Source organism: Physeter macrocephalus, chromosome 18 (assembly GCF_002837175.3).
Source record: "Physeter macrocephalus isolate SW-GA chromosome 18, ASM283717v5, whole genome shotgun sequence".
Taxonomy (NCBI): Eukaryota; Metazoa; Chordata; class Mammalia; order Artiodactyla; family Physeteridae; genus Physeter; species Physeter macrocephalus.
The window spans coordinates 8,899,281-8,920,065 of NC_041231.1; the positions used below are offsets into that span (position 1 = coordinate 8,899,281).

General features: G+C 49.8%; 1 protein-coding gene across 13 annotated transcripts in view; it reads left to right on the plus strand.

Moving 5' to 3' along the window:
* The window catches only part of EFCAB12 (EF-hand calcium binding domain 12), a 25,967-nt gene continuing 5,182 nt past the window's right edge, over nt 1-20,785 (plus strand). For 4 of the 13 annotated variants that reach the window (XR_008615624.1, XM_055079394.1, XM_055079393.1 and 1 more), the window contains exons 1-6: nt 2,361-3,158; nt 7,796-8,244; nt 11,105-11,290; nt 13,085-13,241; nt 15,648-15,816; nt 18,257-18,459. Coding sequence is in view for 7 of the 13 variants with exons in the window: in XM_055079394.1 (XP_054935369.1) it covers nt 3,110-3,158; nt 7,796-8,244; nt 11,105-11,290; nt 13,085-13,241; nt 15,648-15,816; nt 18,257-18,459 (1,213 nt within the window). In the remaining 6 variants the exon portion in view is untranslated. Of the gene's footprint in view, nt 2,028-2,360; nt 3,159-7,795; nt 8,245-11,104; nt 11,291-13,084; nt 13,348-15,647; nt 15,817-18,256; nt 18,460-20,785 lie in introns of those variants that run through there. The other 9 variants (XM_055079391.1, XM_055079390.1, XM_055079389.1 and 6 more) reach the window with 6 other exon arrangements.

Here is a 20,785-nt window from a genome sequence, read left to right on the forward strand (position 1 = left end):
GCCGATGCAGGGGACACGGGTTTGTGCCCCAGTCTGGGAGGATTCTACATGCCGCGGAGCGGCTGGGCCCGTGAGCCATGGCCGCTGGGCCTGCGCGTCCGGAGCCTGTGCTCCGCAACGGGAGGGGCCACAGCAGTGAGAGGCCCGCGTACCACACACACACACACAAAAATCACTTTCCTCAGTTATTAATAATACGAAGCAAATTTCTATCAACCTTGCCTGAGGGAAGATTAGACCTCCTGTTGTCCTTCTATAGAAAATGATATCACACAATTGTTACATGAAGAAGCAAAGAGTTTTCGGCCACACATGTCAGAAAAGATATGATAGGGTAAACTAGGCAGTTAATTAATAAAGTATTTTTATTAAAAAACGCTAACCTCCAAAGAAAAATAAGATTATTTTGTCCTCATGTGTCCCTGATGACTGTCTGCTGGCTTTTAGGAATTGGAGATTTGACCATTTGATAACCTAATGTGCATATCTGCCTGTAGTTCTGTTGCAGAGTGTTGGCTTTGGGCTCACGCATTTACCTTGATCCCTATGTGAAAACTCGAGCATTTACCCATCTCCCTTCTTCCAGCTGGAGGACAGGAGCTTTTAAGTTTTATGCCATTTTTAAAACAGGTATTATAATGGTATAGCTCAGATACTGAAACATTTACTTTAGAAGGAACTCACAAAACAAACAAAAAATCTAAGTTATTAAATCTTGATTATCCATTGTCATTTTAAGGCATAATTTGGAAATTAAATTGATCAAATAAATGAAAAATTGTTAGGGAAACTACCTTTGATGTAGGGTAGAGTGTGAACAGAACCAGGATACAGTGTGCTGCAGAGCTAGTTGGTTGTTTCCACTATAGTGAGTGAGATTCATTTTTTAGAGAAGGATGGATTTTGACCATCCTTCAGAATCCAGGAACAGGAAAACTGGCCACACACACGCACACTTCCAAGGCAAACATCCACTTCATAACCTCCCATCACATTTTTATTTAACACATATCAGAGTAGCATTCACTAAGTGCAAAGCTCTGTGCCAGGGAGGGGCACAAAGATGAAAAGGCTCTGTAGAGACCCTCATGGGACAGAGAAAGGGACAAACAATAATGAAAGGTAACAAAAGGGGTAAGGTGTGGGGACACGGTGCCCAACACTGCAGCGAAGAGTCCAGAGGGGCCCCTGCAACCCTGGACATACCTGGGGTCAGAGGGTAGGGCAGGCAGCACAAGCTTGGGGCATCAGGTGTGGTGTGGCGGTGGGACCTGCTGTCCAGTCCAGGCCCAGCATCTCCATCAAGACTGGGCCTGCGGGTGCAGCAGGGGAGCTGTGCAGCAGCCAGGCCGGGCTTTTCCCCTTTCCTGCAGGTGAGGTTGCCTGGCCTCTGTTTCCTCATCTGTTGAGAACGGATCAGTGGTGCCTACCTCACACAATTATGATTATTAAGTTAATGTATGAAATTGCTTAAATGGAGCCTGGCTTACAAAAGTGCTACATTAATGAGGCCCATAGGGATGGTCTGAGTGATGACCTCAGGTTGTTGAGAGGGTCACAAAAATAACGCATTTCAGTAAGGATGGTACCTTATGCAGAGTAAGCACTCAAGTGTTTGGGTCTTTTCTAACTTCTTTGAGACAAAATCCACATAACATAAAATTGATTTAACCAGTTTTTAAAGTGTACAATTCAGTGGTTTTTAGCACAGTCACAGTGTTGTGCAACCATCATCACTAACTCCAGGATATTTCCATCACCTCAACAAGAAACCCCTTACCTGTTAGCAGTCAAACCAACGATCCCTCCCTCCTGCAGCCTCTGGCAACCCCTCATCTGTTTTCTGTGTCTATAGATTTGCCAGTTCCGGGCATTTCTTACAAATGGAATCATAATCTGTGGCTTTTTGTGTCTGGCTTCTTTCACTCAGCGTATTTTGAAGGTCCGTCGTGTTGCAGTATTACCGACCCAGGTTCTTAGACTCTTTAATCAACAGAAATTGACAAGAGGCCAGATGAGAAATGCAGGCAAGTCTTTATTGGGACTAGTGCTGCAGCAGGAGGGAGTGAAAACAACAAGTTCCCTTGCTCACTTCTTGGGTGGAGGGGGGTGAGCAGGTCCCTTAAATGGGGCAAGGGTAGAGGCTGACCCATGGGTCGGGTTGGAGGGGGGGCTTAGGTGGTCTGCCCACCCCCCTCGTGGTGCCGTGTGCAGGGGGCATGTGCAGTACCCCGCTTTTGCTCCCCACACCTCAGAAGCGGCAGTTGGGTTTTGGTCTTTTGTATCATGTTGTTCATAATTGGCCACAACTGCACGTATGTGCAGTTATTTTTCATCCCTTATATAGTTTCTTACTCGAGGAGACACTTGTCCAGGTGTAAGCACTGCAGCAAAGGGTCCCAGGTCCCAGCCTGTCTCAGCAGCATGTGTCAATACCTCATTCCTTTTTATGACTAAATAATACTCTGTCGTTTGGATAGACCACCTTTTGACTATCCATTCATCAGTCAATGGACATTTCAAATATTATTAATACTCCAGTTCTCGGGTTCTGTAATTCCAAACCATGGCACCCTGTCTTTCAGCGACAAAGCATACCAAAAACACTGCCTCTATTTGGCCACGACTCTCTCGGGTTCCCTCTGGAGGAGGGAGCGCCTGTTCTTTGGGTGAGAACACAGCCCTAAACATGTAGAGACCTGCTGAAGACCCTACGGCTTACAGGAAAACCTGGGATTTATTACTCCAGATTCAAGGGCCACCGGGCCAACCTAAGAAATCCTGTCTTTTGCGGAGCCGGATGCTCTGCACCATTTCCTCGCGGCCCCTCCCAGGACCCTCGAGGGGAGCGAGACTGTCGGGGTCTCCTGCTCGGGCGGATCCTCTCCTCGCGGGCCTCCGGCCACGTGGTGGCACCCAGCCAATCAGCGCGGGGCGTCCGTAGTCTCGGCAACAGTTGCGTCCAAGCTCTGCAAGTCACTGGTCTCTTGCAAACTTGGTATTACTGTTTTTGTGGTACCCCATACCCCCGCGCAAGCAAGCACACACAGACACACACACACACGCACATTCACACACGCTCTTCAGCACCGCTCCCGGCGCCGCGACCATGGACTATCCTTCTGAAGCGTACGAGGCTGTGTTCCCGTCTCTGCTCCGTAAGTTCACCCTAAGCTCCCGGGAATCAACGCCAGCTCCACGAAGCCCTCAACCCCCGGGTGGACGGGTGCAAGTTGGGTAAGGACTAGGACAGGGACGGATATCTCATTGTGTCGTCCTCTCTCTGGGTGCGGGGTTGCCAGGGAGTCGGGGCCATGTCGTGCATGTTTGTCAGATTTCCTTGCCCGGGCTGGAGGAGCAGGCCGAGTTGCTTTGGCTTGGAACCAGAGGCCCAACCCATGGGCCCGGGAAAGGTGTCCAGGCCCTCTGGCTGGCCCTACTTCTTCGCTAGACATTAGTGTGTTCAGTACGGGAGAAGAGGCATGGAGAAGACCATCAGTCTTCAAAATTTTGGTGATAGCCTGCTGTCTTTGACAAGCACTGCAACTTCAGAGGTGAAAGCCAGATAAATGGATACTTACAGAAGAAGGGATGAATACTGGGTCCAGGGGTGACACCCAGGAGTAAGAGGTCTGCTAAGTGCAGAGGATGGGGAGGAATGGTCCCAAGGTCCTGGAGAGCTCTTTACACTGGAGCTTAAATTAAGGATACAAGGAGTTATCCAAGCCAAAAGGGGGAGGAAAGGTATTCCAGACCAAGGGAACAGCATGCACAGAGGCCCGGAGACATGGAGTCTTCAGAAAACTGCTGGTAGTTTGAGTGTTCCTGGAGATGAGAGGCAAGAGAGGTCAGAAGGGACAAGATCAGGAGAGATGTTGTGAGCCAGGAGATGGGGAAGCCGCTGAGAATGACAGGATTGGATTGGGAATGTCAGCAAATGCAGAGTCTGAATTGGCAAACTCACAATGTTGGGAGTGGGGCGATCTGGGACTGCCCCAAATTCCCAGGCCAAAGGCACTGGGAGGTAAGGGAAAGGTGCCAGGCTAGAGGGGGCTGATTGGATGGGGAACTTGGAAAGAGTTCAGTCTTGGTTGAGTTGGAGATCCTTGTAGGCCGTACAAGTTGAGATGCTTTAGGAGCAACTGTATGTAGAAAGTTGGAGCTAATTCCAAGTCATAAATATTGGTATGGGTGTCCTCTGCATATGGAGGGCCACAGAAATGAGAGTGGAGGAGAGTGGTTGGGGGAAAAAAAAAAAAGAGTGCCCAAGTGTAAGCCTGGAGGCTATCCACATTTTAGGAGTGGGTAGGAAAAGAGTGGCCAAGAACAAGTGGCCAGAGAGGTAGGATGGAACTTAGGGAGAGATTTGTATCAGGAGCCAAGAGAAAAGGAGAGAATTTCAAGGAAGTATTGAATTGTCTCCAGACACCTGAAGGGCTGTCCCAGAAAAGAGGGAACAAACGTGTTTTCTGGGGCATCAGTGGGAGAGGGCTAGGACCAAGGGTCGTAGAAATCCCAGGGAAACAAATTCTGGGTCAATATAAAGAAGTCTTTTCTAGCAGTTAGAATTAGGCACTCACAATGTTAAGTAGAGAACCCCCTGTCACTGGAGGTATACAAACAGGCAAAGTCCGCAGGGGCATTGTAGAAAGAGTTCCCTGACCTGGGCAGGCAATGGGACTAGTTGGCCGCTGAGAGCTTGCCTCATTAATCCCTGGGGAACATTTTCACACAGGCTCTACCCACAACCACATGGTGACCTCTTTTATTCTAAGAGCCCGCCTCACTTTTCTATCAACGGACAGAGCACCCCCAAAGACCACTAGAATGCAAGCTTCATGGCGTGCTGGGCCTGCATTCTTCGCTCTCGAAGGGGAGGAGCGTGGGGGGAGGTTAGGGAGGAAACGGAGGCCGAGCCCCAGCAAGGTAGCTTGGCAGGCCCTTGTGAAAGAGGGTCGTTTATTCTAAGAGCAGGAGAAACCATTTCAGTGAAGCCATTGCAGGGTTTCAGAGGGGGAAGGGATGCCTCTGGCTAAAGGCAGCTCATGGATTTGGGGTCTAGGGGGGACACAAGTGGAAGAGGCGAGACCAGTGAGGAGCATATTTTGAATGCGTTCCCACGGTCTGCAGAGTACAGTTTAAACCCCTGAACCTGGTGCTGGAGATCACTCCAACTGTATTCTCGGTTAACCTCCTCCTTCGCACACAATGTGTTTCCAATTTGTGAAAACAGTTTAGTAACCCTCGAGTCCCTAAACCCCACCCTGATCGATCCCCGTGCTGGCCCCTCTATCCCTTGAAACCCGACTCATTCTGGAAGCACACTCAACATCCCCTCCTGCGTGATGACCTCCCAGATCCCGCGGTCAGCGTCTCTCCCCTGACTGAAACCACCTTGTAACCCCTCTGGTTACCCCGCCTTGTTCTGTGCCAGCACACTGCCTGTTGGGCGCCCAGCCAGAACCCAGCACTGGGTAACTTTCAGTAAATGCCGGTTTGGTGAATGACTAAATTTTCAGTCGTACCGAACATCTTGTCCTCAAAGAAATGATAAATGGGTTGTTGAGAAGTACTTACTTCTGTCCACATCGATGTATACATACTTTAATTATTTTCTGACTATGGAAGGAATACATGGGCATTGTAAAGGGACTTAACAAATGTACTGACTGTTCACTTTGTGCCAGGCTGGGTACCGGGGATGCACAGGAAGTGAGACACAGTTCTTGCCGTTGGGAAACTCACAGGCTGTTGGGAAAGAACAGTATCTTCATCCAGAAAAATATGGTAAATGCTATGAGGGGGCTAAGCACAGGGGCTATGGGGACCAAGAGGGGGACGAGGGAGAGGCTGGGATGCTTCAGGGGACAGTAATGCCTGAGCTGAGCCTCAAAGTCTAAGTAGGGAAAAATCAAGCGAACAGGGGAGAGACAGAAGCATGTTTCAAAGACAGGAAAGAGCACGATTTGGGGCGGGTGGGCGGGAGGGGGGAACTACGGAACCACAGTCAGCTTAGTTCGGGTACAAATACAAGGTGAGGCAGAAGGAATGAGAGAAGGAGCTGCAGAAATTAGAGGGGTTGGCAGGGGTGGGTGGGACAGGTGGGGCTGAGTTAAGGAGATTGAATTTTATTCTAGAGGCAGCTGGGAGCAATAGAAGGGTTTTTAGCAGGAGAGTTTTGGTTTTAGAAGGAAAACGATGGTGACAATATTTTTAATAATAGTGCTGTATCCCTTCTGAATTTTAGAACGTTCCCACACCTGTTATTCATTTGATCTTCATAATAGCTTCGGGAGGTTGCTAGAGGAGAGTTTATATCATTTTAGGCATAAGACAATTGAAACTCAGCAGGATTAGGTGACAGCCTGGGGTAATATCAAGTAATGGCTACGAGTTGAGCTCTGGGGCCAAACCAAAGTTCATGTCCCAGCTCTGCTACTAATCCACTGTGTGACCTCGGGCCTCTCTGGGCCTCAGTGTCCTTATCTGTAAAAATGGGTGTAAATCATGATGCCCACCTGTTAGGTCTGTCGACTTGTCATTCACTCACTCACCAAATATCTACTGAGCTCCCACTATATGCTGGCACCGTGGAGGTGCTGGGACTCCAGCAGGGAACAAGAGAGATGAGATCTCGGTTCACAGTGTATTGGAAAAAAAATAAACCAAGTAATTGCACCAGGGATTTCAAATGCAACTGTCTGCCTGAACCAAGCCCTTACTGAATGAAATGAGCTGCGTGTGAGACGATAGGGAATGGTGAGGCCTATGGCAAGCTGCAGAGCGCATGCCCCAGCCTAACGCAGTGCAAACTGGAAAAGTTTAAGCAAACAAGTATGTCAAGCAAAACAGGACCCTAAGCCTCATTCAGTATGAGGGCTGCCAGTTTGCAACCCTTGATTTACATACTTATGATAAGTGGTCTGAAGGAAAAGTACAGAGATAACATGAGGATATAACACAGCCTGAAGCTGGAGAGGGAACGTTTGGTTTGACACGTGGAGCGAGGAGGCAATGGATGGGGGAGGGAGCATTCCTGGCAGAGCGAGCAGCGTGTGCAGAACCCTTAGGCGTGATGAGGCTTGGATCATTCAGGGAACAGAGAGAGTGCCAAGACATCTGGACAGGGTAAGGAAAGACAGGCAAGCGATGAGGCAGGAAAGGTTGGCGGGGGAGGGTCATGGGACTTTATTTTGAGGACTCTGAAAAGTCATGGAAGTATTTCAAAATGGGGGGAGGCTAAGTATATTAAAAAAATAATAACAGTGCACTTATTATGAACAAACTGGACTGATTCTAAACATCTCCACCACTCAGTAAGGTAGGTACCATCATTATCCCCACTTTACAGATGAAAAAATTGAGACCCTGCAAGGATAAGTGATCATGCCCCCAGTAAGCGGCAGGGCCGGAACTCAGACCGGAGCGTTCTGGCTGCAAAGCCTCTGCGCTTTATGGCACTAGGCTGCCTCAGTTGATCAGACCAGATCAGAATGGCATTTTAAAAAGATCATTCTGATTGCCAAGGAGTACTGGGGGCGGGGGGAGTGGGGTGGAGTAAGATTAGAATCTAAGAAGTTTCATGAGAAAGCATATAAATCTCTTAGCATAGTGCCTGCCGTTGGGACTTCCAGTCACGTTAGATGTAATTATTTTCATCGTCATAGCGAGGCAACAATAACGCCAGGCCTGGAACCCAGGTGCCCTGATGCCCAGCCTGGTGCTAAAGCATTTCTCCTTCCTGACACCTTTGGTCCTCTTCCTGAAAGGAACTCACCTTTTAACCCTCTTCCAGGGTTCTACCAGTCTAAGTCCTTGGTTGACGATGAAAGTGCCAGCAAGGAGCTCGTGTTCAACCCTGAAGCTGTCATCGCCCGCTGCTTCAAGCAGTTCAAGCAGGAGGACTTCCACCCGCCTCAGAGCCCCCGGAGGATCATCATCTTGCCTCGAAAGGAGGCTCTGGTGCCCGTCAATCCCACCCCCCAACCCCAGGCTCCCCCCGAGCCCACCCCCAGCTCCAAAGCCCTGGAAGCTGGGGACATCCAAGAACAGCCAGAGGACCCAAGGGCCTGGCTGACCCAGAGGCTGAGGGTTCGGCAGGACCTGGAGTCACCTGGCAACATAGAGAGGTGGCTGCAGAACAAGTCCAGACTCACGCCTTCGGAGGCCAAGGTCTTACACGAGAGCCACAAGGAGCATGAGGCCCGGCTGATGGGCCAGCTGGCCACTACCAGAGACACCAAGGTGAGCAGCCCCATTTGCCAGATGCAGACACTTCGGGTGTTAGGGGCATGCTGTCATTTCACTCCCTTGAATTAGGCAGGATGGGGATCTTTTACCCCCACCCCCACCCACCATCCCCCTCCCAGTCCCAGGGGAGCAAACAGAAGTCCTGAAAAGGTGTATTTGTTATCTATTGCTGCATACCAAATACCCCCAAGGTGACTTACAACAACAGATGTTCATTATGTCACTGCTTCTGAGAATGAGGAACCTGGGAGGAGCTTAGCTGGATGGCACTGGCTCAAGCTCTCATCTCAAGATGCTGGCCTGGGCCACAGACACCTGAAGGCTTGACTGGGCAGGATGACCCGCTTCCAAGCTGGCTGCTGGCAGGAGGCCTCAGTTGCTGGCCACGTGGGCCTCTCCCAGGGCTGCTCGAGTGTCCTAACCACATGGCAGCCGGCTTCCCCCAGAGCGAACGGTCCAAGAGAGCAAGGAGGAGGCTGCAATGCCTTTTATGACCTCGTGTCAGGAGGTCTCAGTTTCAGAAGTTTCACACCATCACTTCCACCACGGTCTGTTTGTCGGGAGCAAGTCACTAAATACTGCCCACATTCGAGGGGAGGGGGGTTGAGCTCCACCGTAGAAGGGAGGAGGGTTGAAGAATTTGTGACTATATCTTAAAACCACCCTGGGAGGAATCATCCCTGGCATTCATCTGTGGGGCATTTTAAATACTTACTGTTCATTCATTGGTTCATTCATTTGTTGAGGGCCTATATGTGCCAGCAGGTGCTCACAAGGCTATTGTGAGGATCACAGTTGGGAGGTTGGAAGAAAATTTTTTATAAATTTGTATATGTATTTATATATATTATACGTATAAGTCCCCCTTTTTTTTTTTTTTTTTTTTTTTTTTTTTCCAGTACGCGGGCCTCTCACTGTTGTGGCCTCTCCCGTTGTGGAGCACAGGCTCCGGACGCGCAGGCTCAGCGGCCATGGCTCACGGGCCCAGCCGCTCCACGGCATGTGGGATCCTCCCGGACAGGGCCACGAACCCGCGTCCCCTGCATCGGCAGGTGGACTCTCAACCACTGCGCCACCAGGGAAGCCCATAAGTCCCTTTTATAAATATGACAATAGAAGCTCAGTGAGGCCATACATTGTCCAAGCCCCTAGGGATAGTAAATGGCAGTCAGTAACCAAAGCCCTCATCTTCCAACTCTTTGCAATACAGATACTGGATGGGACATTTCCTTACACTTGAAATTTCTCCCAGTTCAGGTAAAGCTGGCATAAGAGGTCAGGTAACTTGGGTTTAAACCCAGCTCTGCTCCTTCCTAGCTGTATGATCTGGGCCTTAGTTTTCTCAACTGTTCAGTGGGGATAACCATTGTGCCTGCTTCCTAGGGCCACTGTGACATCTAAATGGACTAATTTATATATGGTGCCTGAGACAGTGCTGAGCATATCTTGAGCACTCACTAAATGTTTGTCATTTGTATTAGTATTGCAGACTTACTGATGTCATTTGGGTTGGCCCCCAAACTGCAGAGTCAGTCCTTGGTGTAATCATAGTCAAAAGCCAACTTTCATGGGTCCAGCACACGCTTTCCTGCCAGCAGCACGGCATCTAGGTATAAGCACAGGTCTTGGGTTAGAAACCCAGCTCCACTGCTTACCTGCTGTGTGAGCCCGGGCAAGTCACTTCACCTCTCCGCCTATTTCTTCATTTGTAAAAAAAAAAAAAGGGAAACCAATACCTAATACCGAATTCACAGCATTGTTTTCTTCATTCAGCAAACCATTACTGCCTACCTGCAGAGGGCTGGGGGCTTTGTTGAGTGCAAGGATAGGAGGTGGGGTATGTAGCTAAATGAGACATGGTCTTGCTCTCGAGGTGTTCCCATGCTAGTGGCAGAGGTGGACAGAGCAGATTAAGGACTCTACAGTTTGCCACAGGCCATGAATAGACTCTAGGACACTGAGGAGCTATAAGCTAGGGAACGGCAAGGCCCTTTGTAAACTGTCAAGTGCTGCACCAAAGCGAAGGAACATTATTCCTAAGAACAGTCTCCCTCGGCATCTGTGGGGGGGGGACCCCACAGATACCAACATCTGAAGATGCTCAAGTCCCTTATATAAAAGGGCAGAGTATTTGTGTATAACCCACAAGCATCCTCCCGTATAAGGAGGATAAATCATATCTAGATTACTTGGAATACCTAATATAATGTAGATGCATGTAAATAGTTATAAATACAATGTAAATTTTATGTAAATAGTTGACAGCCAACAGCCATGACAAATTCAAGTTTTGCTTTTTGGAACTTTCTGGAATTTTGGGGGGGAATATTTTCAATCTGTAGTTGGTTGAATCCGTGGATGTGGAGCCCATGGACCCGGAGGGCTAACTGTATTCCTGTTCACCCGGAAATGGAGGAGGAGTAGGATTTGGACAGGAAGAGAAAGAAGGAGGGGTATTCCAGGCAGGAGGCCCAGCAGGGGCAGGGGCTGGGAGGTGAGGGCAGTGCGGGCAGGAAGCTCCGGGCAGGGGCATGTATTTGCACCAGAGCCCAGTGCAATTATAATACTGACTGGTCTGACAGGAGAGATGTGGATAAGAATGAAGTTTTAGTTCTCATATCGTCCAAGCCTCTTGTTTCTCATGGGAAATTGGAGGCCCAGAGAAGCCAAATCTCCCGGGCGTCCCGTGGCAGGACGCACCTGTCGGAATCCAGTGCTCCTTGCCCTTCACCTTGCTGTCTGTTCAGGGTGGCTCAGACTCTCTCTCTCTCCCATTTCTAACTCTGGGGATCTAGTTCCATAGGCCTGTCTCCCCCAAACTCTCCCCTCTACCCCACTCTCTTGCCTTTTTCAGAAGAAAAGCCTGCGACCCCTCCACCGGCAGGTGCCCCAGCTACAACTGCCCAAACCCTCTGCCCTGTCGGCCTTGTACTCTTACCTGTGCAGCCACAAGATCAAGATCCAGGAGATATTTCACAAGGTGGAGCAGGGCAAGAACCAGAGGATCTCCAGGGAGGAGTTCATCACGGCTCTGAAGGTGGTAAGCTCCTCCCCCGCCTCCAAGGCCGGCCTGACTGGGGGGTGGAGGGCGTCCATGCACCACCCTCCCCCCAGCTACCCCCTCCCCAGATCCTGCTCCGACTATCAGCCATATTACGTATAAAGCCGCACTGGACTATGTGGCTTAACCTGAGGCCCCATCAGACCCCTAAGGCCACCCTGCACCGGCCTGACCTTGAAAGGCCCTACCTGAGTGGGAAGTCTGGGGAGTCAGCCTCATAACCCGCCAGCTGCTTGGGGAATCACCCCAGAACTGAGCACAGAGAGAGCTGGGCCTTCAGTCCTGCCTCTAGAACCTTCTAGAACTTCTGGAACCATCATTGGCATATGACTCACCTGGGGTCTTGTTAAAACGCAGCTTCTGTCTCAGCTTCCGCCTTGTTAAAATGCAGCTTCTTGTTAAAACGCAGTGGAAGCGCGGAGTGTCCTAACCACTGGACCGCCAGGGAAGTCCCCCCAAGATGCTGCATTCTAACAAGCTCCCAGCGATGCCTAGGGTACAGGTCCACGGACCACACTTTCACAGGTTATTCAAAAATTCAAATTAGCTGTAAATAAATAAAAATCCAGTTCCTCAGTCATGGCAGCTACAGTTGGCGCGCTCAGTAGTCACATGTGGTGAGTGGTTCCTCCACTGGATCCCTCAGACATAGAACATTCCCATCATCCCTTCTCTTGGTCTAGCAGAGGTTTGCTAACTATGGCCCAGGAGTCAAATCCAGCCAGTCTCTTGTTTTTGTAAATAAAGGGTTTTTTCCTGTAAATAAAGTTTTATTGGAACACAGCTACACTCATTATTCTACATATCGTCATGGCTGCTTTCATGCTAGGAGGGCAGAGTTGAGTAGTGATGACAGAGATCACGTGGCTCCCAGAGCCTAAAATATTTACTCTCTGGCCCTTTCAAGAAAAAGTTTGCCGACTCCTGGTCTGGGTGAATTAAGCTTTTATATGTTTTGAATACAAGACACCTTTTAAAAAAAACTTTAGGAAGGGGGATGCTACATCTTTTATGGTCTTAAATCATCACCAGTTTTCACACTATCATTTTATGACATGTAATTATCTAAACAACATTTCAAAGCATTTAAAACAACAAAAAATAAAGGGTTCTTAATCAGTGTAACCAAAAAGATAAAACATTAAATCCTTTAGCACCAGGTGAGTTCTGATCTTCTTTAAGTAAAGCTCAGTGAATAAGATCTACAGTCTAAAGAAGCTGACAAAGTTGTATTTCCTTTAAAACTTTTCTTCTTGAATATTCGATATTACTGGCAAGCATTTTACTTCTCTGAAGTTGCTCACCATCCTTAAAGGAGTAATGTGTGTCAGATTTCTGATTCTATTTTACTTCAGTTCAGGGAGGCTTATGTGTCCCTCGTGGACAAGGATGACAGACGTGAAGTCCTTCCAGCCCAGCACAGGAAGGCTGTCATTGAGGTTGGAATGGCGTGGGGAGAGAGGCCAGAGGAAGAAGTAACAGACTCTGCAAAGATGACGATATGTCTGGACTGGGTTTTGAAGGAGGGATAGGAGTTTTTCAGGCAGGAAGTGGGAAATGTCTGAGTAAAGGCAGAGGGTGAGAACGTGTAGGGTGTGTTCAGGGCCCCGGGGAAGGGCTCTGAGCTCCTGGGCAGAGACCTTGGTTGTGAGCTGGGAGTGGCTGAGGATGAAACTAGACGGGGAGGTGAGGCCAGACTGGCAAGGCCTTGGTCGTCCTGGCAGGACGTTTGGAGCCTGCCCGCCCGCCTTGGGGCTTCTCTTCTCTCCCCAGGTTGGAGTCCCTCTGAAAAGCCAGGAGGTGGAGGACATCGTGATCTATCTCAGCTCTCTGGGAAAGCACAACAGCATCACCGTGGATAACCTGGCCAGCATCTGCAAGCAGTGGTCTTTGGCTCAGCAGAAAAGCACCCTGGCAACTGCAAAAGAGAGTACATATCCACCTCCACCCCCGTGCCTCCACTTCTGCATCCTGGGAGCCAGTGTGATGGAGGCAGCCTTGGCTCACTTGAGTGTGTTCTCCACCTCTGTCTTACTGTAGGTGGGCCAAGCCTCCCTCTGGTATTTCCAGGCCCAGAGATCAACCGCGGGGTAGATATTATCTGGAGTGCTCAGCTACCGGTCCTCCGTTCAAAGATGAATGAGGCCCAACCCTATCCTTAAAGGAGGATTCTCAAAGGGTGGTTTTAGCCCATCAGAGCCCACCTGATAGGCTGAGAACTGACCCAAACGGCAAGCCTTTGCATTTGTGTGTGGGTCCGAGGCCTTCCCACTATTAATCTACATATTATTGATAAAAAGTTAACTAGAATTCAGAAACTAGAATTAGTACATGTTTAGAGTTTACTGGAAAATCTACTTTGGTATTCTACTATCAGGGATATTAGCAGGGCTGCTGTGAACAGTTGTATAGGTTGTGCACAGCTCAAGTTCCATGTGCCGAGCTGTGTGCTTGTGAAGCCACATCTATCCAGACGAAGCACAGAGGCAAGTTAGAAATGAACCAGCCGTAGGTCTGCCTATGAATTTACAACACAGGGTACATCATGTTTTTTGTTTGTTTTTTGTTTTTTTATTGTTGGTGCCACTATTGTAAAAAAAAAAAAAAAAAAATGAACAACTATAGATAAAATTAAAGCCCTCCCTTGACTACTACCCACCATTCCAGAGTCCTCCTCAAATATAAACACCTCTCTCTTCTTCTAAATGAAACAAATCTTGCTTTGTCCCCACCCTCCAGGTTGGCAGGAAATTAATTTCAGACACATTTGTGAGGGTGCACATGGGGCGACCTGCTCGCCCTCCCTGAGGTCATGTAAAAGCCCTAGGAGGGCAGCAGAGGGGTTTCCTTAGAGAGGTGAAGGGTTGGGCGGGGTCTCTGGAGTTCAAGGTTACACTGAGCTGGGTGCTCAGCATCCTCACGGGTAGGTTCTTTTAGAGACGGCTCCCGGCTCCCGTAGAGCATCCCCTCTTCAGTCCCACAGGGTAGCGAGATTTCTGACCTCCAGTCTCAACAAGCCTCCAGGCCGAGGCACTGTCACCCCAGGCACAGTCTCCATCCCTCTCAGAACCCCAGGGAACCTGAGTGCCCCCGCTGGAATGAGATCCTGTACCCTTTGTGTCTGGTGCATCCTTGAGGCCTCCTCGAGTTGGGTGGGCTTTCCCACCCACCCGCTTTTTGCCTTTTCATTATGCATTACCAAAGCTTATCGTTATCTGCGTAGTTGGCTGCAAGTTATTTGGTGAATGGTCAGAGCACACCAGACACAAACGTGCTTCAAGGTTACAGGTTACACTGAGCTGGGTGCTCAGCATCCTCACGGCTTTTAGAGACGGCTCCCGGCTCCCGTAGAGCATCCCCTCTTCAGTCCCACAGGGTAGCGAGATTTCTGACCTCCAGTCTCAACAAGCCTCCAGGCCGAGGCACTGTCACCCCAGGCACAGTCTCCATCCCTCTCAGAACCCCAGGGAACCTGAGTGCCCCCGCTGGAATGAGATCCTGTACCCTTTGTGTCTGGTGCATCCTTGAGGCCTCCTCGAGTTGGGTGGGCTTTCCCACCCACCCGCTTTTTGCCTTTTCATTATGCATTACCAAAGCTTATCGTTATCTGCGTAGTTGGCTGCAAGTTATTTGGTGAATGGTCAGAGCACACCAGACACAAACGTGCTGGTACACGTTTGCAGCAAAGGTATTTGGGACCTATTATTTCCTAAGAGCCAAGAGCAGGTATCTGCTTGGCCAGTGCTATCTCAGTGTCCTCACTGAGTTCCTTTTCCCTGGAGAGCAGCAGTGGGTAAGGTAAGCAGACTTGGGTATCTCTTGCTTTGCTTAAAGGGGCAGTAGCATCAAGAGTCCGGACACCTGGCTTACAAGGGAGAAGGCGGTGGCTTTGGGGCACCCCCTGTGGGCTGCGAAGCTTTACCCTCATTTACCCACAGCATTAGGTCATTTTCTCCTTCCAGTCCCGGGAGGTCAGGGCTGCTATTCATGCTTTGCAAGGAGAAAGCTGAAGCTCGGAGAGGCTGAACACCTGTCCACAGTCTCAAAACTAAAAGGTGGCAGGGCCAGGATTTCATTTCTGCCCGGGACAGTGGAGGCCTGGAAACAGGATGCTAGAGGATGAGAATGGCAACAGGAGGGCGGGGGCCACGGTGCAGGTGACGGAGGAGGTGGCCACAGTGGAAACGGAAGAAGGGACACCTTCAGGGTGCACCTCAGATGGCACTGACTGGACACGTGGGCACCTGCTTGGTGACACTGGTTAACTGCTTGATGGATTCCATGGCTGGGCACCCTCTCAGTTCCTCCCTCCTCTGTCTCTTCCCTCTGCTCCTAGACTACAGGTCTGCCAAGGACAGTGGTTCCCCACAGAGTCCATCCGAGAAGCAGCAGGTGAATTTAGCTCCAGAGCCTCTCAGGATGGACCTGCTGACCGTGCCCGTGGTCAACACCGAGATGGAGGCACGGCCCATGACCCTGGAGGAGATGGAGGATGTGGGCAAGCGGTACCGCGAGAAGGAGCGGCAGAGCAAGCTGCCCCCGCCAACAGGGGAGGGATGGGGCTTAGAGACCGGGCAGGCCTGGGTTCAAATCCACTGCCCCTGCATCACCTTCTGGCCGGGGGAGCTCTTAGGAGGGGGCTTCCTTACCTCCCTGTTCCCCTCTTCTGTATGTAAGAATGGCAAATACCTCACAAGGTTGCTGTTTAGGTAAAATGAGATGATGCATCTGAAAGTATCGAGTTCCCTTCCTCCAACTCTTTAATTATGACTTCGCATCCTGAGCCCAGGGCTGCATCTTCATCACAGCTGGAATCCAAGAACCTGGCCCGGGGCCTGGTGCTGAGTAGACACTCCAGAAACAATGTGACGAGTGAAGGAAGGGAATAACTGATTACATGAGTTAATTCATCCAATAACTATTTATCGAGAGCCTGTGATGTGTCAGGCACTGTTCTAGGTGCTGCCTAGAACAAAACGGCCCCAGGCCCCAGGAAGCTGAGAATCTAGTCAGGGAGGCAGACAGTACTAATATAATACTATCTGTCAATAAATATTTTCTACTATATACTTTTTTTGTTTCTTTTTGGTTGCTTGGGGTCTTCGTTGCTCCTCACGGGTTTTCTCTAGTTGCGGCGAGCGGGGGCTACTCTTCGTTGCAGTGCGTGGGCTTCTCATTGCGGTGGCTTCTCTTGTTGTGGAGCACGGGCTCTAGGTGCACGGGCTTCAGTAGTTGTGGCACGCGGGCTCAGTAGTTGTGGTGCACGCAGTATGTGGGATCTTTCCGGATCAGGGCTCGAACCCACATCCCCTGAATTGGCAGGTGGATTCTTAACCACTGTGCCACCAGGGGAAGTCCCTCTACTATATACTTTTTATAGTATAAATATGTATGTATATATATACATATATAAAATAAAATATCAGCTATTGGTTAAGTGTTATATTGACTAAGATCTGATTAAGTTGCATGATGAGAAAACCCAGAATGTTAGAGCAAGGATCACCAAACTTTCCCTGTAAAGGCCCAGATAGTAAATGTTTTAGGCTTTGCAGACCATGTGGTCTCTGTCACAACAACTCGGCTCTGCCCTTGTAGCGTGGAAGCAGCCATAGACAGCAGCTAAACAAATGAGTATGACTGTGTGCCAATAAAACTTTATTTATAAAAGCCAGTGACGGGCCAGATTTGACCTATAAGCTATACTTTGCTGATTCTGATTTTATTGTATTTATTTATTTTTGAACAAAAACAAGGAAAATTTTGTTAACAGTTGACTACATCAGAGCAGTGATTCAAGTAGACGTCAGAAACTACTTTGGTCTAATTAGAACAAGAGATTTCTATTTTAAAATGCATTCTCGGGGGACTTCCCTGGTGGTCCAGTAGTGAACCCGCCTTCCAATGCAGGGGATGTGGGTTCGACCCCTGGTCAGGGAACTAAGATCCCACATGCCACGGGGCAACTAAGCCCGCATGCCACAACTACTGAGCTCGCGCGCCTCAGCTAGAGAGCCCACGCGCCCTGGAGCCCGCGTGCCACAACTAGATAGAGAAAACCCGCATGCCGCAACTAGAGAGAAGCCCACGCACTGCAACGAAAGATCCCGCATGCCCCAGTGAAGATTCCACGTGCCGCAGCTAAGACCTGATGCAGCCAAAAAAATAAAGAAAAAAAAAAAAACCTTAAAAAAAATAAAATAAAATAAAAAATTCATTCTCGGACTTCCCTGGCAGTCCAGTGGTTAAGACTCCACTCTCCCAATGCAGGGGGCAGGGGTTCGATCCCTGGTTGGGAAACTAAGATCCCACATGCATGCCGCATGGCAAGGCCAAAAAAAAAAATGCATTCTCATACTCAAAATAGCTATTTAATCATTTCTTCATAATATATACTAAGGTAAGCAATGACCTCCATTAACAGCTGATTCTGATTTTAGAAGCTTTAAGAAGATAGACTTTTTCTTTCCTTACAAAGAAATAAGGCCAAAAGTGGTTGTACGCTCCCCAGGCCTCTTCTATACCTTCAATACCTTGCTCTGTCAATGCCTGTATCTTCAGCACCTTGCTCTGTCACCCTTAACACGTGGCTTCCACTTCAAAGTCACAGGTGGCTGCACCTAATTTAAATTCCCACACAGCCAGGCAGTTGAATGTAATGTTTCAACAGGACACCTCTAGGGCCTAGCGTATGTATGATACAGTTGTGTGTGCGCTTCCGTGTAAGGGGCTGTGCGCACAGAACCGCACACGCTGACCATTCAGATGCTCTTCCGGGGGTCACCTTGACCACGTGTGATTTTTCCTCCCAAGCCAGACTTCAGAACCTGCGTTCTTTGCCGTCGCCCCTCACGGGGGCCTGGGGGGAGAGGTAGATGAGGCTCTACATCTGCCTTGGGCCAGGAGGTGAGGAGGAGTGAGTGCCAGCCTCTGCTCTCTCCACAGCTCCCCATCCCCTCCATCCAGTACACGGAGCAGTGCCGCCTGGTGCACAGCGGGAACAAGCACTTTGATGAGCGCTGCCTCCCGTCCACCTCCCACGGGGAGATGCAGGCGGTCCCCAACCGGCACCTTTCTGGTCTACCTGCAGTGCTGGAAGCTCTGCAAATCCTACAGCCTCCCGCTGACCGAGGACATCCTCGTGAGAGGTAAGGGCCTCAGGGCTGGTCCTCTGGAAGGTGCCAAGGGGGCCCACAGCCAGGGCAAGGATGGCGTCTATCCTTCTCCAGCCGACACACATCCAAGCATGCCACTGTGGCCTGTGGTGGGGACATTGCGGGGCCGGGCGGGGGTGACAGGGGGGTTGGTGGAGGGAGGAACAGCCCCACCTGGCTCGCTGTTAGATGGGATTTTACAGCCCTGCAGGGCTGCAGGCTTCACAGGCCTGGAGGTCTGGGTTCCCCAGCCTAGAGCAGGAAGCTCCAGGACAGGAGTTCCAGGTGAGGGAGCCAGAGGTTGGGCACAAGGAAAGGATCCCGATTTCAGACAGCGAGCCTGGCTGGAAGCGGTAACTGCTATGATGCGTTGGGTGTTCCAAACCACTTGCCTAGGCCAGGCCTGTTTCTTGGTGCTTCAGCCACGTGGAGGGAAGGCGGCACCGGGAGACGGGTTCTGCTGAGGCTCTTTGCTCTCTGCTCAGACCACAGGTCTCCACCCTGAGATTCCCTACTGGTTCTGCCCTCTGCATGGGGGGAAGGATTGTGTTTTTACACATGCAAGCAGAGCTGAACCCTCCACATCTCTGGGTGCGTGCTTCTGAGACACGGGACAGGGGAGTGTCCCCATAACCCCCTGGTGACCATGTAGCAATGCTGGCATCCCAAATTTATGAATTTATTTATTTAATGGGCAGGTCACTGTCTGTGCTTTAAAAACACGGAGTGAGCTGCACTTGAGGGCAGAGGTTTTCCCATAGGAACTCTGCAGGAAGGAGCTGTGGCCATACTGGGCATGTGGCTTTCTCAGAAAAGGGGGCCCGCAGAGAGTGGTGTGACTTAGCTGAGAACAAGACTTAACAGTCACAATTGATTGTTTCCATCTTTTCTCCCAGATGGAGGGAAACACGTGCTAAATGTACAGGGCCTTGGGTCTTGTATTAGTTTGCTAGAACTGCCATGACAAAATACCACAGACTGGGGGCTTAAACAGCAGAAATGTATTTTCTCACAGTTCTGGAGGCTAGAAGTCCAAGATCAAGGTGCCAGCAGGGTTGGTGTCCTCTGAGGTCTCTCTCCTTAGCCTGCAGATGGCCACCCTCTGGCTGTCTCTTCACATGGTCTTTTCCGTGTACACATGCACCCCTGCTGTCTCTCTGTGTGTCCAAATTTCCTCTTCTAAGGATACCAGTCAGATTGGATTCAGGCCCATCCTAATGGCCTCATTTTAGCTTAATCACCTCTCGGAAGGCCCTATTTTCCAAACACAAATTCTGAGATTCTGAGGGTTAGGGCTTCAGTATATGAATTTAGGGGGACGCAAGTCAGCCCATAACAGGTCTTTACGAGGGGAAGTGGCCAAGGGCCTTCAGGAACACAGGCCAACCAGCCTAAATGGTCATTGTCTCCTGCACATGTTGCACACCCCTTGCTTGGGCGGCCACTTGCTGCCCGCCTGGGCTGGGAGGGCAGAGACAGCAGGAGACCCCACTGCTCTGGACACCAACTTTTCACCACATCATCGCTCCTTCCTCCTCCCTCGGGGAGCCTTGGCTTCCTGGGTCATTTACATCCCCTGGTCTTGGCTAGTGGTGGAGCTGCAGCTGTGTCTTCTAAAATGCCAGCATGCTTGCCAGGCACCTGAAGGCTGCTATGGGCTAGGTCTTTCCCCCGGACGTGCCCCCTTGGTCTGTCCCCACCAGAGGATCGAGCCTCTACTGATTCTCTCCACCACCGGCTTTTGCTGGCTCCTGGGTCCGCACACAGGTGCACTTCACCTGTCTGCAGGATCCCACCACCCATGGGCACACGGGAGCATCTGTGGGTGGGCTTTCTTTTGCTTCTGACTGGTCTAGATGGAAAAGACGCTGGTCCATCTCTGACCACTGTCCTGGCCACTATCTGTTGGCTGTCCTTATGACAGAGGTGTGATCTGCTGTGGCCCAAGAAGCACAGACACGGGGATTTCCAGGTCTGTGTTCAAGGCTAGAGCTTGTGTTCAAGGTCTCAAGCTTATGGGCTGGAACTCCAGAACATCGAGGCATTTCCCGTTCCCACTGAATATAGCTTTATTATTTTTCTCCCCCTGATTTTATAGATAATCCATGCTCACTTATATTTCTTGAAAAATAAAAATCCCCCCAGCCTGAGTTGACCAGCAATAATATTTTAGTGACTGTCCTTTCACAAGGACAGTCTTTCTTTACTATTTACACAAAATTATTTATGTAAATCATTTTTTAAAGTCATGTGTGTATATATATATTTTTTAATGTAGTTTTCAAAAATCATTTAAACCTTTAAAAAACGTTGACATTGC